The sequence below is a fragment of the Mirounga angustirostris genome, unplaced genomic scaffold (genome assembly GCF_029215605.1).
Source record: "Mirounga angustirostris isolate CCGP_5_RB_7025 unplaced genomic scaffold, mMirAng1.0.hap1 SCAF_2, whole genome shotgun sequence".
NCBI classification, from domain to species: domain Eukaryota; kingdom Metazoa; phylum Chordata; class Mammalia; order Carnivora; family Phocidae; genus Mirounga; species Mirounga angustirostris.
Window position 1 is genome coordinate 71,330,043 of NW_026991710.1, and position 17,674 is coordinate 71,347,716.

General features: G+C 43.3%; 1 protein-coding gene across 7 annotated transcripts in view; it reads right to left on the reverse strand.

Annotated features, from left to right (window-relative positions):
- Window positions 1-4,448: 4,448 nt before the first annotated feature.
- FAM13A (family with sequence similarity 13 member A) overlaps window positions 4,449-17,674 on the reverse strand; it is a 351,485-nt gene continuing 338,259 nt past the window's right edge. For all 7 annotated transcript variants that reach the window (XM_064584795.1, XM_054508809.2, XM_064584794.1 and 4 more), the window contains 4 exons: window positions 16,033-16,116; window positions 10,081-10,277; window positions 9,396-9,497; window positions 4,449-6,847 (listed from right to left, as the gene is read on the reverse strand). In XM_064584795.1, coding sequence (XP_064440865.1) covers window positions 6,721-6,847; window positions 9,396-9,497; window positions 10,081-10,277; window positions 16,033-16,116 — 510 coding nt within the window. In that variant the 3' untranslated portion in view covers window positions 4,449-6,720. The remainder of the gene's footprint in view (window positions 6,848-9,395; window positions 9,498-10,080; window positions 10,278-16,032; window positions 16,117-17,674) is intronic.

Genomic DNA, 17,674 nt, shown 5'->3' on the forward strand with positions numbered 1-17,674 from the left:
GAGAGCTGTACGTCTTTCGTACTCTCCCTCCCTGCCCTCCCCTCCATCTAATCTGGTCGAGTAATTTTAAGTTCTTTAAAAGTAACAATTACAGAAAAATCACAGGGTCTCAAAATATCTTACCAAGAAGTACTCAAAGCTGTATAACTGGAAACATGACAAGGATTTCTGAGCATCTTTGAATTGCTTCTGAGACAGTCAAGAAAAATCCAAACATCTGAAAGACGAGTTTCAAAATGCACAGTAACATACACTTTATGCACTCATGGGCCCAGCTGAGACCTGGAGGTCCGAGGGGTCTCGAGACTCCGTTCTTGGTGAGGTTTGCACTGGGCCCCATTCCCTGAGCAGATGCTGCACAACATGGAGCCACCCTGTGGGAGAAGCCTTGTTGATGGACAGGAAAAGTGAGAACCAAGCTGTCAACAATCCCAGTTCCTGCCAAACCTCATTTGTCTGCCTGCCAGCCAGCCAGGATTCTGAAAATGCATTTGGGAATTTGGACTTTTGGCTTTTACTGAATATGAAATTCTGTGTATATAGAGAGAGCCTTGATAAGCTGAGCCAGCTTAGGCATAACTATGATATATTTTGTCTTATGTGATTCAGAATCTATTTCTAGAAGAGGTAATAATGAGGCCATTGAAAGAACTGAAAGGGACTGCCTCTCTCCCCCGCACGTAGGTCCCCCTTCTGAAATTCCCATTCAGGTAGTCCGAGGACTGCAAACTGTACAGGAGAGGAGTGAGAACATGTGCTCTGGGGGCGGGGGGCGGGGGGCGGGGAGAGCTTTGGAAGACCACCGCGCTTTGCCAACAGGCTGTGGAACCTGCTGTACTTTCGGCTAGCATTGCTTTCTGGTCCTTAATAGGGACAACATCAGGATATGACTTAAGAAAACGGTGAGTCACTAAATACTGCCTGCCACTTCTGCCTACATTTTACTACTTTGGACCCAGTGCATCAAAAGTTAAATTATTGAGGGTGAGCCTCCGTTTTGGCAAAATGGCATTAAATTGCATCAACGTTAGCAGTACTGGGTCTTTGTTCCCCAGAAGATAGATCTCCATTTGAATCCTGGTATCAGCACTAGGATTTCTCAAAGCCTTTTTTTTTTTTTTTTAATTTCAGGTTTTATATTTTTAATGTTCGCTTTTGTCACTTTGTGCTTATATAACGTGCAGTTTAAAGAGTACCTGCCTGCCCAACCATCACGGGGGTGTGTTCTGAGCTGCAAGCTGGGGCAGGGGCTTCTGCTAACCTTGCTCTGGAGCCTGCGAGCATCAGGGCCTGGCCTGTGGCAGGAGCCGCAGAGGGAGACATGCTCCCTTTAAACTGAAATGTGCCTTTTCTTCCGAGTCATAGTTTTCTGCTGGACTTACTAGCTTCAGAGTCGTAAGTGGCTAATGTATTTACTATAATGACCTCAGACACTTTGGAAATAAACAAGGTTGTTTTTTTTTTCCTTTGGCTTAATGCCTTTGTTTCTGCACCCCTTCAGCCCCAGTCCAGAGTATTCTGCCTTCAGCCCCTTCTATGAATCCTTTTAATTTTATTTTTTTTAAGTGCTTAGTTTTCACACATGTATACATCCGTGAACCCATCACCTCATTAAAATAGTGAATGTATGCATCCACTCTCCTTGTGCCTTTTTCTAATCCTTCCATCCCGAATCCATCCATCTACTTTCTGTCAGTATGGATTACTTTGCATTTTCTTAAAAGATTTTATTTATTTATTTGACATTGAGAGAGACAGCGAGAGAGGGAACACAAGCAGGGGGAGTGGGAGAGGGAGAAGCAGGCTTCCCGCCAAGCAGGGAGCCCGATGCGGGACTCGATCCCAGGATCCTGGGATCATGACCTGAGCCGAAGGCAGACGCTTAACGACTGAGCCACCCAGGTGCCCCTCATTATTATTATTTTTAAAGATTTTATTTATTTATTTGACAGAGAGAGAGATAGCGAGAGCAGGAACACAAGCAGGAGGAGTGGGGGAGGGAGAAGCAGGCTATATAATGCCTAGAGCATAAGCCCATTTTTCTACCTAGAACCATGGGAATGCCTAATTTGTAATGAGTTTACTTCACCTCTTTGGAGACAGAATAACAAAACTTAATCCTCATGAGGCCGCTGGGTAGCTCAGGGAACAGCAGTGATTCCTTACCTAAAGGAGAGGTCAGACCCCACAGGCAGCTCAGTCATACGTTCCTGACTGTCAAAAATTTCCCAACATTCACAGTTAAAAATATTTTATTTACGTTTATACAAAATACAGTCATGTACAGAAATGTACACAACATTTTTCATTCAGTTTACATTTTAAAAAAGGACAACTGTAATTTCAAATATGTTCTGCTTACATGTCGTGTAAACATTGTTCTGGGCCCATATTGTTAACTGAAATTGTATCTACTCTTGGAGATTTTCAGGACAGTATGTATGGGTGCTTTCAGACCGAGAAGCGGATCTGCCGCACCAATTTCTCGATTTCTTGAGCCACGCGCATGAGCACAACAGAGCGGATTCCAGGCAGAATGAGAGTCCCTGGAGACAAAACTGCAACGTCTCAGCCATAGGAACTTGGAGATGTACATATTTCATTTTACATACACGTTTGTGTCGATCTGTAATGATCTCAGCTGATGTCCACACTCCTATTATGAAGGATCACAGGAGAGGAATGCAGATGCCCACAGGGGCACAATGGGCCAGCGCCACCACGCCGCGCCTGCCACATACGTCACTCTTATCGGGAGCTTGCCGCGCTGCCCATGTGAAGTGTTAGGAGGCACAATCTGAATAAACATCTGAAAATATGTTTGACTAGTCTTATGACAAAATGTACTCTTCAGTACATTTTGAGGGTCAAGTGGAGAAAAAATAAAAGCAAGGGAATAAAAGGCAAGAAAGCACATTGTGAGTTCCGCCACACATACGAGCTTCACACTTGAGTACGGTTTTGTCTCTCCCTATTGATGTACCCAAGTGGATACAGGAAAAGAACATAAAGGAGGTGTTGGTCTTGGTGCAGAAACCACCTCTCCCCACCGAGGGGTGAAAAAAACCCTCCAGGAAGCAGTGTGTCGGGAAGATCCTTCTTGAATGCAAGACAGAATTTAGACTACAGCCAATGTTTCATAAGGCTATTGACAGTTTATGCATTCGACTGTAAATATACCATCAAAAGTAGTAAGATTAAGAAAAGTGGCATCTTCACTATCAGATTAATCTCTTTGAAAAGGTTAATCAACAAACTGAAATCTGATTTTTCTTGTAGATCTGACCATTTCTGTATACTGGGCCCAGTTCTGTCTGCTGAGAAAGAGGAAGTTCCAGAAAGAACCAACGTAATCGGTACCACGGCGGCCCCTATTTTATAAACCTAAATAGTCACCTTATTAGGAATTCCAAGCTCAACCACATTCACAAATGCTCAGCCCTTAGGGCCTCCAAGACTGCTCGCCTCAGGACAGCTCAGTACAATATTTATGATTTCAACACAGCCTTGCGACCTTTGTCCAGGGCTAGAAATGCCACACCTGGGAGCAGGCGCCCCCTGCAACAGCCCTCTTCTGCCACCACGCAAGCATTGCATCAGAAGGAGACGAAGCAAAAATTACACTAACATTACAAATAGAGACGTGGCCGATCCCCGCCTAGGCAATGAATAATTAGCTTTTGACCTCAAACCGGCAACTAGAGGGAAGAAATCTAATTTTTAGCTCTCGATGCATTATAGCTAGCAATTAAAAAAAAAAATCAGTTCTCCAGTTTGAAATTTGGTTTGGCCTTCCATGGAAATTTCCCCTGAATTCAGGGAGATCACCGAGGTGGTGCGAGCTTGCTTCTACAGGTACAAGACAAATCAGCCGTCCGAAAAACTTCTAAGCAGGCCCTTCTCCTAAACCTTGCACATACATGTCTGAAAAGCAAAATTCAAACTGAATGATTCAGAAATGAAATGCAGTAATGATACCATACCGACTGAACACAAACATCTATTTCAATGTTTACTCCAGACTGAACACACAAAAAGCAAATGCCTGTGAAAATTACAAGCCTCTGCTATTTCTAATTCTTACAGTCATACAATCAAGTTTATTCATGCTTTACCTTTACTTATCATTGCTATTAACTAACCGCTGGCATTTATTTTGTTGGCGTGCGCTAATAAACACACATACATTCCCAAGAGAGCAAAGGAAAAACCCCAGTCCAGAGTATGCTGTGTGAAGCCAATTAAGATGCCGCCTCTAGGGCCCCAAGACCCTGGGCTGCAGAAATGGTTGCTGTGGAAACAAATTGGCCTCAGCATTTCTGGCAGCGCCGGAACCTACCGCCATGGCTTCAAAGAGGATCGAGTGTAAACTGGGCTTTTCCGCCCTTAATCTGGGCGCCATTCTGTGAAGTTAATATAGATGAGAAATTACAAAGGAGAACATGACATTCCATACGCAGTTTATTTGACTGTAACTTGGTGTTTTCTTTTATTCAATCATACAAATTGGAATGGGGAGTCCTGGATAAATCTTTTACTTAATTTACCTTTGGCAGAAACAATAGATTTCAAACATTTAGTAGCTCCTCATTTATACAGCATTTTTTCTTTTAAAATTCTGTAGCATATTAGTATTTTCAAGACAATACTCTTAAACAGATGTGCTTTAAAGGTTCACTGGTAATGATTTGATTTATGTTATAGCTTATTTAAGAGAATAATTACTCAAAAAAGACAGACTAGACATGTATTTCTTTTACAAAATACAATTTTTGGTCATGTGAATGATTCATGTTCAGATTTCAAAAATAGAAAACATCCTAAAGTGCTTCATTTTATTTATAATATAACTCCTCGAAATTATAGTGATCTGCAATGTAAACAGTAGAGCAAAGAATACCAAACTATATATTCATGTACATTTAAATTTGTAGGATTATGTACCGTCTTTAAATGTGTGGATTAACACAGGGGACTTCCAACACACAGCTCATGCTTCTATATGATTATTTTTAAGAGCAAACTTAAAGGTATTCTTTTCCCCCGACTCCCGACTTAAAACAATTTCCAACTGACAGCTTCTGCCTCACTTGAGCCATGGAAAACACTGCTAGAAATCCAATCTGGCCAGTTTCTCAAGAACCCATTTCAAAACTGGCAACTGGTCAGTAGAGTTTAACGTTCTCTTTCTTTTCCTCTTCTTATCAAACCAAACAAAAGGGTACCCTTTAAGAAGGCAACTCTCAAAACCTATGGGAGGGCAGCCTAGCTCTCTTGCTCATCCTGCAACAGTATCTTCAAAAGGCAGAGCCTGCCGAGATGTTTTCTCTTGGCAGCCGGGGGCCGGTGTGCAGACACTTGAGCTGCATCCCACAAAGCGCAAACCCGCAAAGCTCCACCCACAAGGTGCCAACATAGGCCTTGGACGGACAGGCAGAGACAGAATTCACTTTCCTCGATGTAGACACAGAGGTGAAGAAGTGACAACAAATCACAAGGGGACATCAGCACAGTAAAGAGATGAATGATTTGGTGTTTTAAATTCCCTGGTCTTCCCAAAAGGTCTAATATAGACAGCTTTGTGACACAGTCTCTGAAAAAATAATCCTAAGTGACCCCACACCATTATTTTTCTCTTCACACACGATCTTGAAAATAGTGTGATTTAGATACCACCTTGGACTGAGTTCCGAGGGCTACATTTACCTCTCAGTGAGGGGATTTAGTGCGGGTTTACCTTAAAAAAAAAAACCAACTTTAAACTCTGGTAAGTACTCAGAAGGCTTAGAACACAGGCTCGCTCTCTCTCTCTCATGATCCTCAACACTTAAGCTAAGAATTAAGCAAGATCCTTTATGTTTGGCTAGAGCCAAAATGAAACCAAGCCCCAAACAGGATGCCATAGCATACTGGTCTTGCTTAGTGTTGGATGCGAAAATCTGAGACCGATCAAGTGCAATCCATGTTCAGGAAGGAATTTTCCAGGCTCTTCACCCTGTTGCCTGATTTAAAAATCGGCATGACTATAGCTATAGTCCCTCTGTCCTCTGCAGATGATCCAGTCCTGGTCAAGAATCGAAATTCTCCGTCAGCCGAGGAAGTCTGGAAGCAACTCACCATCAAACAGGTGATTGCGCCACCGTGCCGGGCAGACGCAGCTTCCATCTACCTGAGAACTGAAAGGGGACAGTTCGCGCGAGTGGGGAAAGGTCATGAGAATGGCCAAGGCAGCAAACAGGGCTCCGACGCACGTTCCCGCTTTACTGGGTGCAAAGAGAACTCGGGCCTGCGTGGCACGTTCGCTCTCCAGAGGGAAGTCCTGAGCTGGGTCGTATCCCAGTTAGACATGTTTCTCAGTCATCCAGGGAAGAACAGTGTGTATGCTCTGCAGATGAGGGTCTCTCCGTGTAGTGATTCATCACCGCCAGCGTTAGTGAAGCTTCCCCTAGTGTCTACGTGCGCCTGTGGGATCTTGACTTCCCCTTACAAAATTCTTAAATCAAAGCAGGTTGCCCTCTTCCATCCAGGCAGTTTCTGAGGCCGGCGCTGGAAACTGGAGCGGATCCCAAAGGCCCGGAGGCAGAAGGGCTACATGCTCTGCAGGTCCAGCTCCATGCTGCCTTCCAGTTTGTGCAGAGCTGCTCTTTACTAGGGGAGGCAGCTGATAAGTTCAGCCTGCACCTTCAGCAGCCCCCTCTGCTCGGGCTGGGGCTGCCCCCCTCACACGGACTTGGAATCAGTGTCTCTCTTGCTGATGAGCACCTCCAAGAGCCTTAGTTTTGCCTTTATGTGCTTATATTCATTGTATTCTTCAGCCATGGGAGTGCGGTCTTCCTTCTGGACATTTCTAATGGAAACAAAGGGAAAGGGGACTGAGGATCATTGGCTGTCTCTCCTAGATGATACTGTTCATCAGGTGAATTATCATGTAGAAACTCTGCAGTTTATCAGCCTGTAGAATTGGTGTTCCCAAGTGTCACTTGGTATCAAGACTGAAGCTGGGTTTAGACAAGCAGTGAAAGATCGCTTCCCCCAGAAGATACCACGCAACTGAATTTTTAGAGTTAATCTGGCATCCTGTAGAATGGTATGCAGGACTAAAAACTGTAGAAGTTTTTTTCTCTCTGCTGCTGGTATGTATGAATGCACATTAAGAGTCTCTACAGACTGAAATCCTTTATTTACTCTTAATGGCTTTTCACTTTTATATATTTCATCTAATGAACCATTAAGTTTCTAATTAGCAATTGGCATGCCCATAATTTATAGGTTTAAAAAAACAGAGTTAATATCCTACTTACTATAAGATTAGTCTTGGAATTCAGCAATTGGATCACATAATACTAATAAGCCTTTATAGCTTACTGAGTCATTTTATATGCATACTTTTTATATGTGCAAGTATTAATCAAGGGCTTATTACAGGTCAAGCACTGTGCTAAGTACTCTGTCCCCATGGCCTGGTATAACCCTCACGAGGACGTGATGAAATGGTGTTACTGTCTACATTCTCAACCACTGTGCAGTGCAGTCCTGCTTCTCATTTCACTTTGAAATGAGCATATCAAACATGCAAATACCAGGCTTCCTCTTCTTATTGAAGAGAAAATATAAGAAAGGAGATAGCATGGGGCTTATTTAATTTTGTTCAATGAACTAAAAAACAGATTTTATTCATGCCCTGACTTGTTCAAGTAAAGGGTGCTAGATGGCTTCTCAGTGCAGGGCAGTGAAGGGAAGAGCAATCTGATAGTTGCCCTCGCCCTGCTCTTCAAGGGACTTCACTCTCCTCAGATACGAAATAAGGGCACCAGATTTAATGATGTCTGAAGTCAGAGTCTTAAACTTGTATCATGAGGCACCTGGCTGACTCAGTCGGAAGAGCATGTGACTCTTGATCTCGGGGTCATGAGTTTGAGCCCCATGTTGGGTGTAGAGATTACTTAAATAAATAAAAACTTAAAAAAAACCCCCCAAAACCCAACCTTGCATGATGATTATAAATTCCCATCAGATATCCTTTCTTAAAACTTGTGAAGTTTACATCATTTTATATAGTTCCTCATGTACAAGATATCTGTGCATAAAGTGACTATAATTATACAGAAAAAAGATAGACAAACCAAGAATATGCTTAGAAAGAAGAATGGACTAGAACAGACATTAATCCTGGTTTGTCTTTGTTATTATTCTTATTTTGAGTATTATTTCTTTTGTCTGCCTATTGATATTTTCTAAATAGCCTATAATGCATGGAGAAAGAAAAGCAAATATGTAGGTATAAAAATTCATAAATCTTAAGAAAGTCACTATAAGACAGATCCACATTAGGGATGCTAAAAAATAAATTTATATACTAACTGAAATAAACTGGAACACAACACATTTTAAATGCCAAAGTTAATGTTTATGGTGCTTTTATTTCCCAATACTTTTGAGAAGTATGAAAAGGGGATCTTTTAAAGAGAAACTATATTTACACCATTTAAATAATTTGGATTGAAATAAAATTATTTTGAAGTGTTAAAACTTAACTCCAACGTAAGAGATGCAAATCTCTTCCCTGTCCTGCCCTTGGCTCACGCTGCAAACTGGTATGAACTGTGTGCGGTCACCAGCAAACAGAGGATGCTTGCTGTTCCTTAGCATGATGTTCTACGAGGTTGACTACCTCCTGTCTTGAAACTCACTCGAGAAAGGCACCCTGTCAGTCTTGTGGACTTACTGCTTCTTGCACATTTTTCATTCAAACTTGACAACGATCACCTTTGCTTTTAAAATAAGCCTAAAGGGGAGCCTGGGTGGCTCAGTTGGTTGAGCGACTGCCTTCAGCTCAGGTCATGATCCTGGAGTCCCGGGATCGAGTCCCGCATCAGGCTCCCTGCTTGGCGGGGAGTCTGCTTCTCCCTCTGGCCCTCCTCCCTCTCGTGCTCTCTGTATCTCATTCTCTCTGTCTCAAATAAATAAATAAAATCTTAAAAAAAAAAAAAAAGTAAAATAAGCCTGAAAACACCAAGATTTAAAGTTGCCCTTTCTTTATTTCTCCTTCTAGCCTATTAAGACAACTCCCCCACCCCAAACCAAAACCAAAAAGCAGTGCTATCAGCTGGAAACGTAGCTTCAAGCTGCTCATTTGAGATTACAATTTGAGGTGACAGGTTAGTTGTATAAACGTTAGCTGAATTTACATCAGTCTTGGAGACTATCCCAGGAGCATTTCTTGCTGAAGGACCACAGAAACCTCCCCATCCCACAGTGAACCTCCAAGGGACTAGGCTACAGGCAGGATGCAGAGGGCTTCCCACTTGGGAGGCACTGCAAAGATCTGATAGGAAAAAACGAGAGGTGTGTGTGTATGGAGGGGCAGGAGTTAGGGCAAAGAAAACAGGCGCTACCTTCCATTTTGTCTGAAAAAATTGTCTTCAAAATCACGCAGTTTCTTTCGAATCCTTTTCTTTTCTTCTCTCATTTCCTGAAGGTGTTCCAAGAGTTCTGGTCTGAGAAGGGAAGAAATATTTTAAGAAAATTGGGTTAAATCGAATTGTTATAAATACAATGAATGTGCAACTCGACAGGGGTTGTGGAGACAGTGGGAAGCGTGTAAATGCAAGAGCTGTTGAGGGAGCTGAGGGACAGGAGAAATGGAGGTTTTCCATCCTCTGAATGCCAACCGTCCCGACGACGGGTACAGCTCCCGGGGCTCCCGCAAAGCGCCTGCTACTTATGAATCCTTAGGGCTTGTGGAATCCCATGGCACTTTATCGTATTTTGCTTTGAAAGAAAGAGGACATCGGAGCTTGGTACATGTTAAATGAAGTGCTGTGGAGTAGAGAACCACTCAGTGCCATCGTAGAGACCTGGCTATTCCTGCGAGATCTCACGTGCTCCCTCCAGTAACGGGATGGAGAATATAAAACACGGAGCCAGAAGCCAAAAAAAAGTCACTGTTCTATCCACATGGATGTCCCCCAGCTAAGTCACCTGTGTTCTGCCAGACAACTGATTTAAATAGCAAGGCTAAAATATTTAAGAACGGTATTTTCACCAAAACATTTCACCACCACCGCCGAAATGACCTACATTGAAGCGGCGTGGAGGTTGGAGAGCCCAGTGTCCTGGCTGCATTTTGACGGGATTTTATCATCCATTGGGGAAATAAACCCATCAGCATCATCTTCAAATTGGTCCAGGAAGCAGCGGGCACTGAAATCGGTCTTCAGAGTGACCGTGAAGTCCGGCTTCGTGTTGCCATCGTCCTCCGAACCCTCGTCTTCTTCCTGGAGATGCACAGCAACCCCGATACAAACCCAGTTACTTTTCCGGGCACTCTTACATTGTAAGTATCAGGTAATGGTCACTTAATTATCCAGACACCATATGATTTCTTCTGTATCTACACTTAGCAACACATATGTATGTTATATCGATATCTAATTGAATATCCATATGAACACAGTAAATAACACCAACACTAAACACAGCTACTCAGTAGGGGCAAAAACTATAACACTATAAAAGAATTTATGTATAGCACAATGAACAATTGTCAAGACTGAGGGTATGAAGGAACCACCGTTATAATTTATACCCGAAATCAACTGAATCCCAAAAGAATCTCAAAGTTCCCAGCTCTGGGATAATACATAACAAAATCCACTACCAGCCATCAGCACTTCAGGGATTCCATTAGTTGTGGACCTCAGAAAATATTTTTTATTAAGCTGTCAACATCTTCAGAAATTGAACAATACAGACTTTCTATTTAAGAGTTATGATTATAAAATATTTTGTGGTTCCCGATGCACAGAATTTTAGGAAGTTTTGAGAGGATCAAAACATTTATGTTCTCATGATTGGAATCCTAACACTCTTTTAAGTTTTTTTTAAGGAATTTCCAAGGGCCACGGCTCTATTTTTTGGCATCCAAGATTCTAAGAAAAGCATGGTATTTTCTGTCTGTGTTGGCAATGCAATTAGAAAAACAATGAAGTCAAATTAGAGTTTCTTAGTGCCAATTTAAGTCTAAGGATGAAATCCTATCGGTCTGAATGGAAGATTTTAAAAGAAGCGATTTACTGCTAAGATGTACAGTCAGCCCAGACGAGAATACCCTAATAACTGAAAAATTTAAAAAGTGGTTCAGAGCACAGCTACATGAACAGCAGCAAGTATAGTGTCAGTTGAAGTGCTTCCAGCACCAAGGCGGCACATTAGTCTCAGGAGGCAGTGCAGGCACCACTGGTGGTCAAGGCACGAGTGCGCAAACTGCCCGCGGGGCGTTTCTCACCATAAAGTGTGCTATGCTTATAATGATGCCTCTGACGAGAGAGAATGTGGACAGACAAATAAACAAGCAAGCAAAACAAAACAAAGGACGAGTACAAAACTGTGATGAAGGCATGAAGATAAAGTTGGTAAAAACTAGGTGGCTTTTCCAGATCCTCTCTGCTGTGACTTCAGATCTTCCGTCTCTTTGCTTGGAATAAATGTCTCATGGTTACTTTTTTTTTTTTTTAAAGATTTTATTTATTTATTTGAGAGAGAGAGAATGAGAGACAGAGAGCATGAGAGGGAGGAGGGTCAGAGGGAGAAGCAGACCCCCCGCTGAGCAGGGAGCCTGATGCGGGACTCGATCCAGGGACTCCAGGATCATGACCTGAGCCGAAGGCAGTCGTTTAAGCAACTGAGCCACCCAGGCGCCCCTGGGTTCCTTTCTTTTAATCATCACTAGGATTGTCAAATTAATTTTTTTTTTTTTTATTTGTGAGAGAGAGAATGAGAGACAGAGAGCACGAGAGGGAAGAGGGCAGAGGGAGAAGCAGACACCCTGCTGAGCAGGGAGCCTGATGTGGGGCTCGATCCTGGGACTCCAGGATCATGACCTGAGCCGAAGGCAGTCGCTTAACCAACTGAGCCACCCAGGCGCCCTCATGGTTACTTTTTAAAAATTGAAATTATTAAAGACATTTTTAAATGTATAGAGTAAAAGTGACTTTTAAATTAGTAATTTAGAAGTTTCTCTCTCTCTCTCTTTTTTTTTTGGTAAAAGGAAGTAACAATTCCCACCCTCCGTAGTTTTTAGAAGGATTGCTTGAGATAAGGTGTGTACCTGAGAGATGCTCCAGATCAACCTTCTGCCCCCCCCCATTCCTGCCCCCACCCCCCGGATGAGGAAGACCAGGTGGAACCACCTGACCATAAACTCCGTGGAGGCAGGGATTTGGGCCTGTCTGTTCACTGTTGTTCCCAGAGCTTAGCCATGCCTGCATATAGTAGGTGCTTAATTAACATCTGTCAAACAGTCCAGTAATCCAGTTTTAAAAGAAAAATACAGATTACTAGAAGAGAGTATTACATCCCAAGACAGATAAGAAATAAAGTCAGGTGTCTAGGCCTAATCAGTTACATGCCAAGGTCTTAAGGGAACTTAAAAATGTGAGAATGTGTCTTGCCCATAGTGAGAACTCAATGTATTTAAAGATGAGGCTAAACAAAACTATTCTCAGCAAGTGGTAAAAAGTCATAGGAAAAAAAAAAAAAAAGAAATGATAAACTATATCTTCAAATTATATGACCATCAAGTTGTTGTGGATATTGGGTAGATTCTAGAAGGAATGAACACATAGATAACATATGAACAATTGAAAAAGAGTCCATGATCAACAGTGGATCCCTTAAAACAAATGATGGAAACAAACCATTTTTCCTTTTTTGTTAGGACTGGCATAATATCTGGATTTCAACAATTAATGAGGGGAGCTGATCTATGAAAGGAAGCTGATGGGGCACCTGGCTGTCTTAGTTGGAACATATGACTCTTGGTCTCAGAGTTTTGAGTTCAAGCCCCATGTTTGATGTAGAGATGACTTAAAAAATAAAATCTTCAAACAAACAAAAGAAAAGAAAGCTGATTGTGAAAATCTGTGCGGAGTGATGATGCAATAGTGATGTGAATCTGAAGGAAAGTCTACAGCAGGTTCTTTACCTGACCCAGCCTTACTCAATATTTATCAATCACTTGGATAAAAGACACAAAAGTCATATTCACAAAATGCAAAGATCATACAAAGTAGCCATGGATATTTGGTATGCTGGAATACAAAAATCTAGATTTCATCCATTTCACAGGGCTGGAATAGAAGTGTGACAAAAAATTCCAGGTCCTACAGTTTAGGTTAGAAAAAATAGTTGGACATGGACGACAAGCAATCCACGGAAAGGGAAGCAAGAGGCTGCATCAGTCAGCAGTGAGATGGGACCGCGGGGAGTGGCTCTCACCCGGGCGTGATGCTGGCCCTAGCAGGCCTGGCAAGGTCTGGAGACAGGTTTGGTCACCACAGCTGGGAAGGGGGTGACTGTCGGGCACTACTGGCATCCAGTGGCCAGAGGCCAGCCCCCAACGACAGCAAGCTGTCTGGCCCAAGATGTCTACAGTGCGGAAGCTGGACGTGGGCTGCCCTAGAAAGAGAACAGTGAACTCACAACATGTAGACAGTCACGTGGGCACAGACTTGTCGAACAAAGGGCCCTGGGCGTCCAGATAAAGATCAGGACCAGTCCTTGGTCCACCATCTACCTTGCTGGTGAAGTCCTCTCTGGCTATCAGTGTATCAGAGGGATATAGACAAACTGGTGTGATTAGGGCAGAACCATGAGGTTGCTGGAAGGTCTGGGACCAATATCGCATGAGGAATAGGAAGAAGAACTTGGAGAACAAACTTCCACAGGCTGTGGGTGAGAGTGGACAGGGTAGGTGACTGTAAAGATATGAAGGGCTCTCAAGGAAGCAGCAGTTACGCTCACTCCATGTTGTTCCAAGAGGCAACACTAAGCCTATTACGTAGAAAGCAATACATTAGTAATAACTATGAATATTGTAATTTTAAATTATCTTTATACTTATCAAACATACATTCTGAAACTGCATATTATGTAATTATTATTGTCTCTTAGTATTCTCATGATAATGATAAAACTAGTAATATAAGTTTTTAGTTCCTATTGATGCTTAGCCCATGGAATGAGTGACCTCCATTGCCGTAAACTTTTCAAGCTTGAGGATAGAATCACTTTTAGGGATAGTGTCTCTATTCTGTCAGGTAAGTTTTAAAGGAAATTCTTATGTTGGATAGGAGAATTGACTAGACTATCTCTAGGATTTGGGGGATGGAAGATCTAGGGCTTTAGAACCTGAGCTGGTTCTATTTCACACACAGCTGGTTTCCTACCATAAGCATTTAAAACCAGGGATGGCTTTTAAGGAAACCACCTTGATACAATCTTCTGATCTGTACCCACATCAAGTTCTAAATTGTATCAGAATTGCCAAGAATTAGTACAGTCCAAACACATGCTAATAAGCCCAGCCAGTTGGAACAAAATGAACTAAAAGACAACACTGTTTATAAAAGCAATGTAAGCATTGCAAAATTATCTGAAATTCTGACCACCACGTGGGCCAGAAGAAGAGCCATGGCCAAAATATACTTGTGAAAAAAATAAACTGAGCCGAACAAGAAGATTTGGAAGAATGCCCTCTTTTAAAAAGTGCATCATTAAATATATCTTCCATTCGTTTAATGAGGCAATTATTTATTGTCATATTTTGGATGTGTTAAAGAACACATTTTTATCTAGTAACAGTTCTATTGCATGCTTCTAAGAGAAATGCTCATTTTCAATACACACAATTGCCCAAATTTCTTCAATTACGGTGACTTCATTCTCGTGTGAAATTACCAGCCAGACAAAATTTGTCTTCTTTCATCAACATCCAGTCTTATTATAAGAAAATAGCTCCAATTTTCAAAATATAATAGAGCGTATTTGCTTAATTGTTATGTCAAGCATTTTTATAAAACAAGTTCTAGGTAAAATAATACGAATAGTGAGCATAATCATTGCCTAATACCTTAAAATTAGGTATATGAAATATTGAAGGCCCCTAAGAACTAAGAAAAGGACAAGAATAAATAAGATTGAAGACCAGTCACAGTGATGAGGACCAGGCAGGACAATGGAGCAGTCCCCAACTGGTGTCGCTCGTGGGAACGAGGCCCTCGTGTTCTGTGATACCATTCCTAGCTACAGTAGATAAATGACCACCCCAGGCTTAGGGCTTTCCCAGAAATATGAGAAGTGAAACTCCAATTGCTAACAAACAATCACTGATTTAAAAAAAAAAAAAAATCTGATTTTTCATTTCTAGAGCCCTGTAGAAGGTAGTCCAGTTTGCTCAGTCGTCTAGAAACAAAACTGTGAAAGAGGCTGATGGTGGTCCAGGCCAGGTAGGTCCCTACAGAGACACGCAGACCTGGGAGCAGAGTCTACTTCCCATTTGAACAAAAGTGGCCATCGAGGACAAGGATTACCTGTATAAAACCCATAATTACTACTGCGGTAAAAAACCAGAGCATTGATTCCAGCGGCTGCTGGCGATGGCACTGTATTCACAGATCAGGAGCAGGTTATTAACTTAGCCCTGAGGGGAAAGGCAAAAGGCGGAGGAGTGGGTGAGACTGCACCAGCAAATTGGGCAAAGACAAGGAAGATACCGGGCTGCAAAATGATAGTTTTTTTGTTGTGTGCTATCTAGATTGCCTTTGTTAATGCCGGGCTTTCTAGAAACTCAGTAAATAAGATTTTTGGGAAAGTTACCCAATGAGTTCATTGAAGAAGACTCTGGAATACAGAAAATCCATCCCAAATAGAGGAAAACAAACAAAAAATATTGTGAACCACCCCCACCCCCGCCCAACTCCCTGAAAGCAAAATGAAAACAAAACAAACAACAAGTCACAAAAAAGTAGGGGAATGAGAAGGAACTCAGGAGATCAGCTCGGCCCTCGTATCCGTAAGAGGGGACCGTTAGTGGTTGGTTAGGAGCAGCTGATGATTATGAGGAAACAGCATGGGAAACCAGCACCCGGGGCCCAGCGCCGCGCCCCCCCCCCACCTGCATCCACAGGAGTAGGGGAGGCGGGGAGAGAATGGAAGCCAATTTGGGAGAGGTTAGCGGCCGGAGGTCTTCACCTTTATCTCCTTGAAGAAGGAAGCCGTTTCGCCCTCGATAATTGGCTGCAGCAAAGGGCTTCTCCGCTTGCTGGAGGGCGATCCCTGCAACAGGTGTGGACAAGGTGGTTACATGGTGAACCCCTCTCCCTTGCCCTCCAGGCCTCTGCCTCCTCCAATGCCCTAGGATTCATCACTGACTTTGAACTATATACCCTAGCCCCTCCCCGCCAAACACTCCCAGGAAAACCAGGGGCAACCAAAGTTCTCGTCCGAGGTGCTGCTTCACTCCAGAGCCCACAGCCCCAAGCCAAGGAGGCTGCAGGCGAGCAAGAACAGCACACGAGCACGCCAACCGAACGCAGAAGGAGCCCGAGGAGAGGCACTGGCCTGCCACCCGCCCCCACCCCCCCAACCGATGACAGCAGGAACGAGAACCTGGGAACCGCTATAAGCCTCAAGCATAACACCATAAGCTCCTCAGGGGATTCAGAGGTTGCGTGGCCTCCCTGCTGTACATTCTCCTTATTTAGGAACACTTATTGAGGGGCACTTGGAGCTCGTAACTGGAGAAGGAAAGGATTGCTTAGATTGAATCCTTTCCTTGGTTAGTTTACTAATTTATTCTGTGAAAAATTTCTAGAGAAGTTGCTTTCTTCTAACACACCTGCCTGAAGTCTGGAACCTCCCTCATTCTGAGGGACAGATACACTGTTAAAAGAAATACAAAGATCATATCTTAGAAATAAACAAGGAGGGGCGCCTGGCTGGCTCCGTCATTGGAGCATGCAACTCTCGATCTCGGGGTTGTGAGTTTGAGCCTCATGTTAGGTGTAGAGATTGCTTAAAAAGAAAATCTTTTTTTTAAAGATTTTATCTATTTATTTGAGAGAGTGAGAGAGCACAAGCAGGGGAACAGCAGAGGGAGCTGCAGAGGGAGAGGGAGAAGCAGACTCCCTCTGAGCAGGGAACCTGACGCAGGGCTCCATCCCAGGACCCGGGGATCATGACCTGAACCGAAGGCAGATGCTTAACTGACTGAGCCACCCAGGCGCCCCAAAAAGAAAATTTTTTTTAAAAAAGAAAAGAAACAAACAAACAGGGAGATTTAAAGCAGGAACCGAAGAGCAGCAGCTAAGATGACATGCACCTTAATAACAACATAAAAGCAAGGCTGTGTCTGTTTATTAGAAAGTTTAAAAGTCAGCAGAGAAAGCCCCCAGCGCTCCCAGAGAGGACAGCACTGGGCCAGAGGCAAAGGCTCCCCCAGGAGGTGAGAGGGCAGTAAGGCTCACTCACAAGCTGGGTGGAAATACTGGAGTACGGGAGGAGGGCGAGTTGGCCAGTGCCTGAAGGCAAGCTGCTGGTCCCTACTCTGGACAAAATCAAAATTCAGAGGCCAGGAGCAGCTATGTGTCAGTCAGATGACAGTGGCCACTGAGAGCAGCCCCACAGACACTAGCCTCCTCCCTTTTCTTCCACCTTAGCTTCTTGATAGCCTCCAAAGAGAGGCGGCTCTCTGGAGCTCCTTAGAGGATCTCTTCCTGGATGGGATTCCCACTGGGGCTATCCGTCTCTTGGAGGGAGAGAGAAGATTGGGACCGGACGGGCCTCTGGCCTGGAGGGGCCTGGAGAAAACACAGCCCCGGGGTGCTGGTGCTCG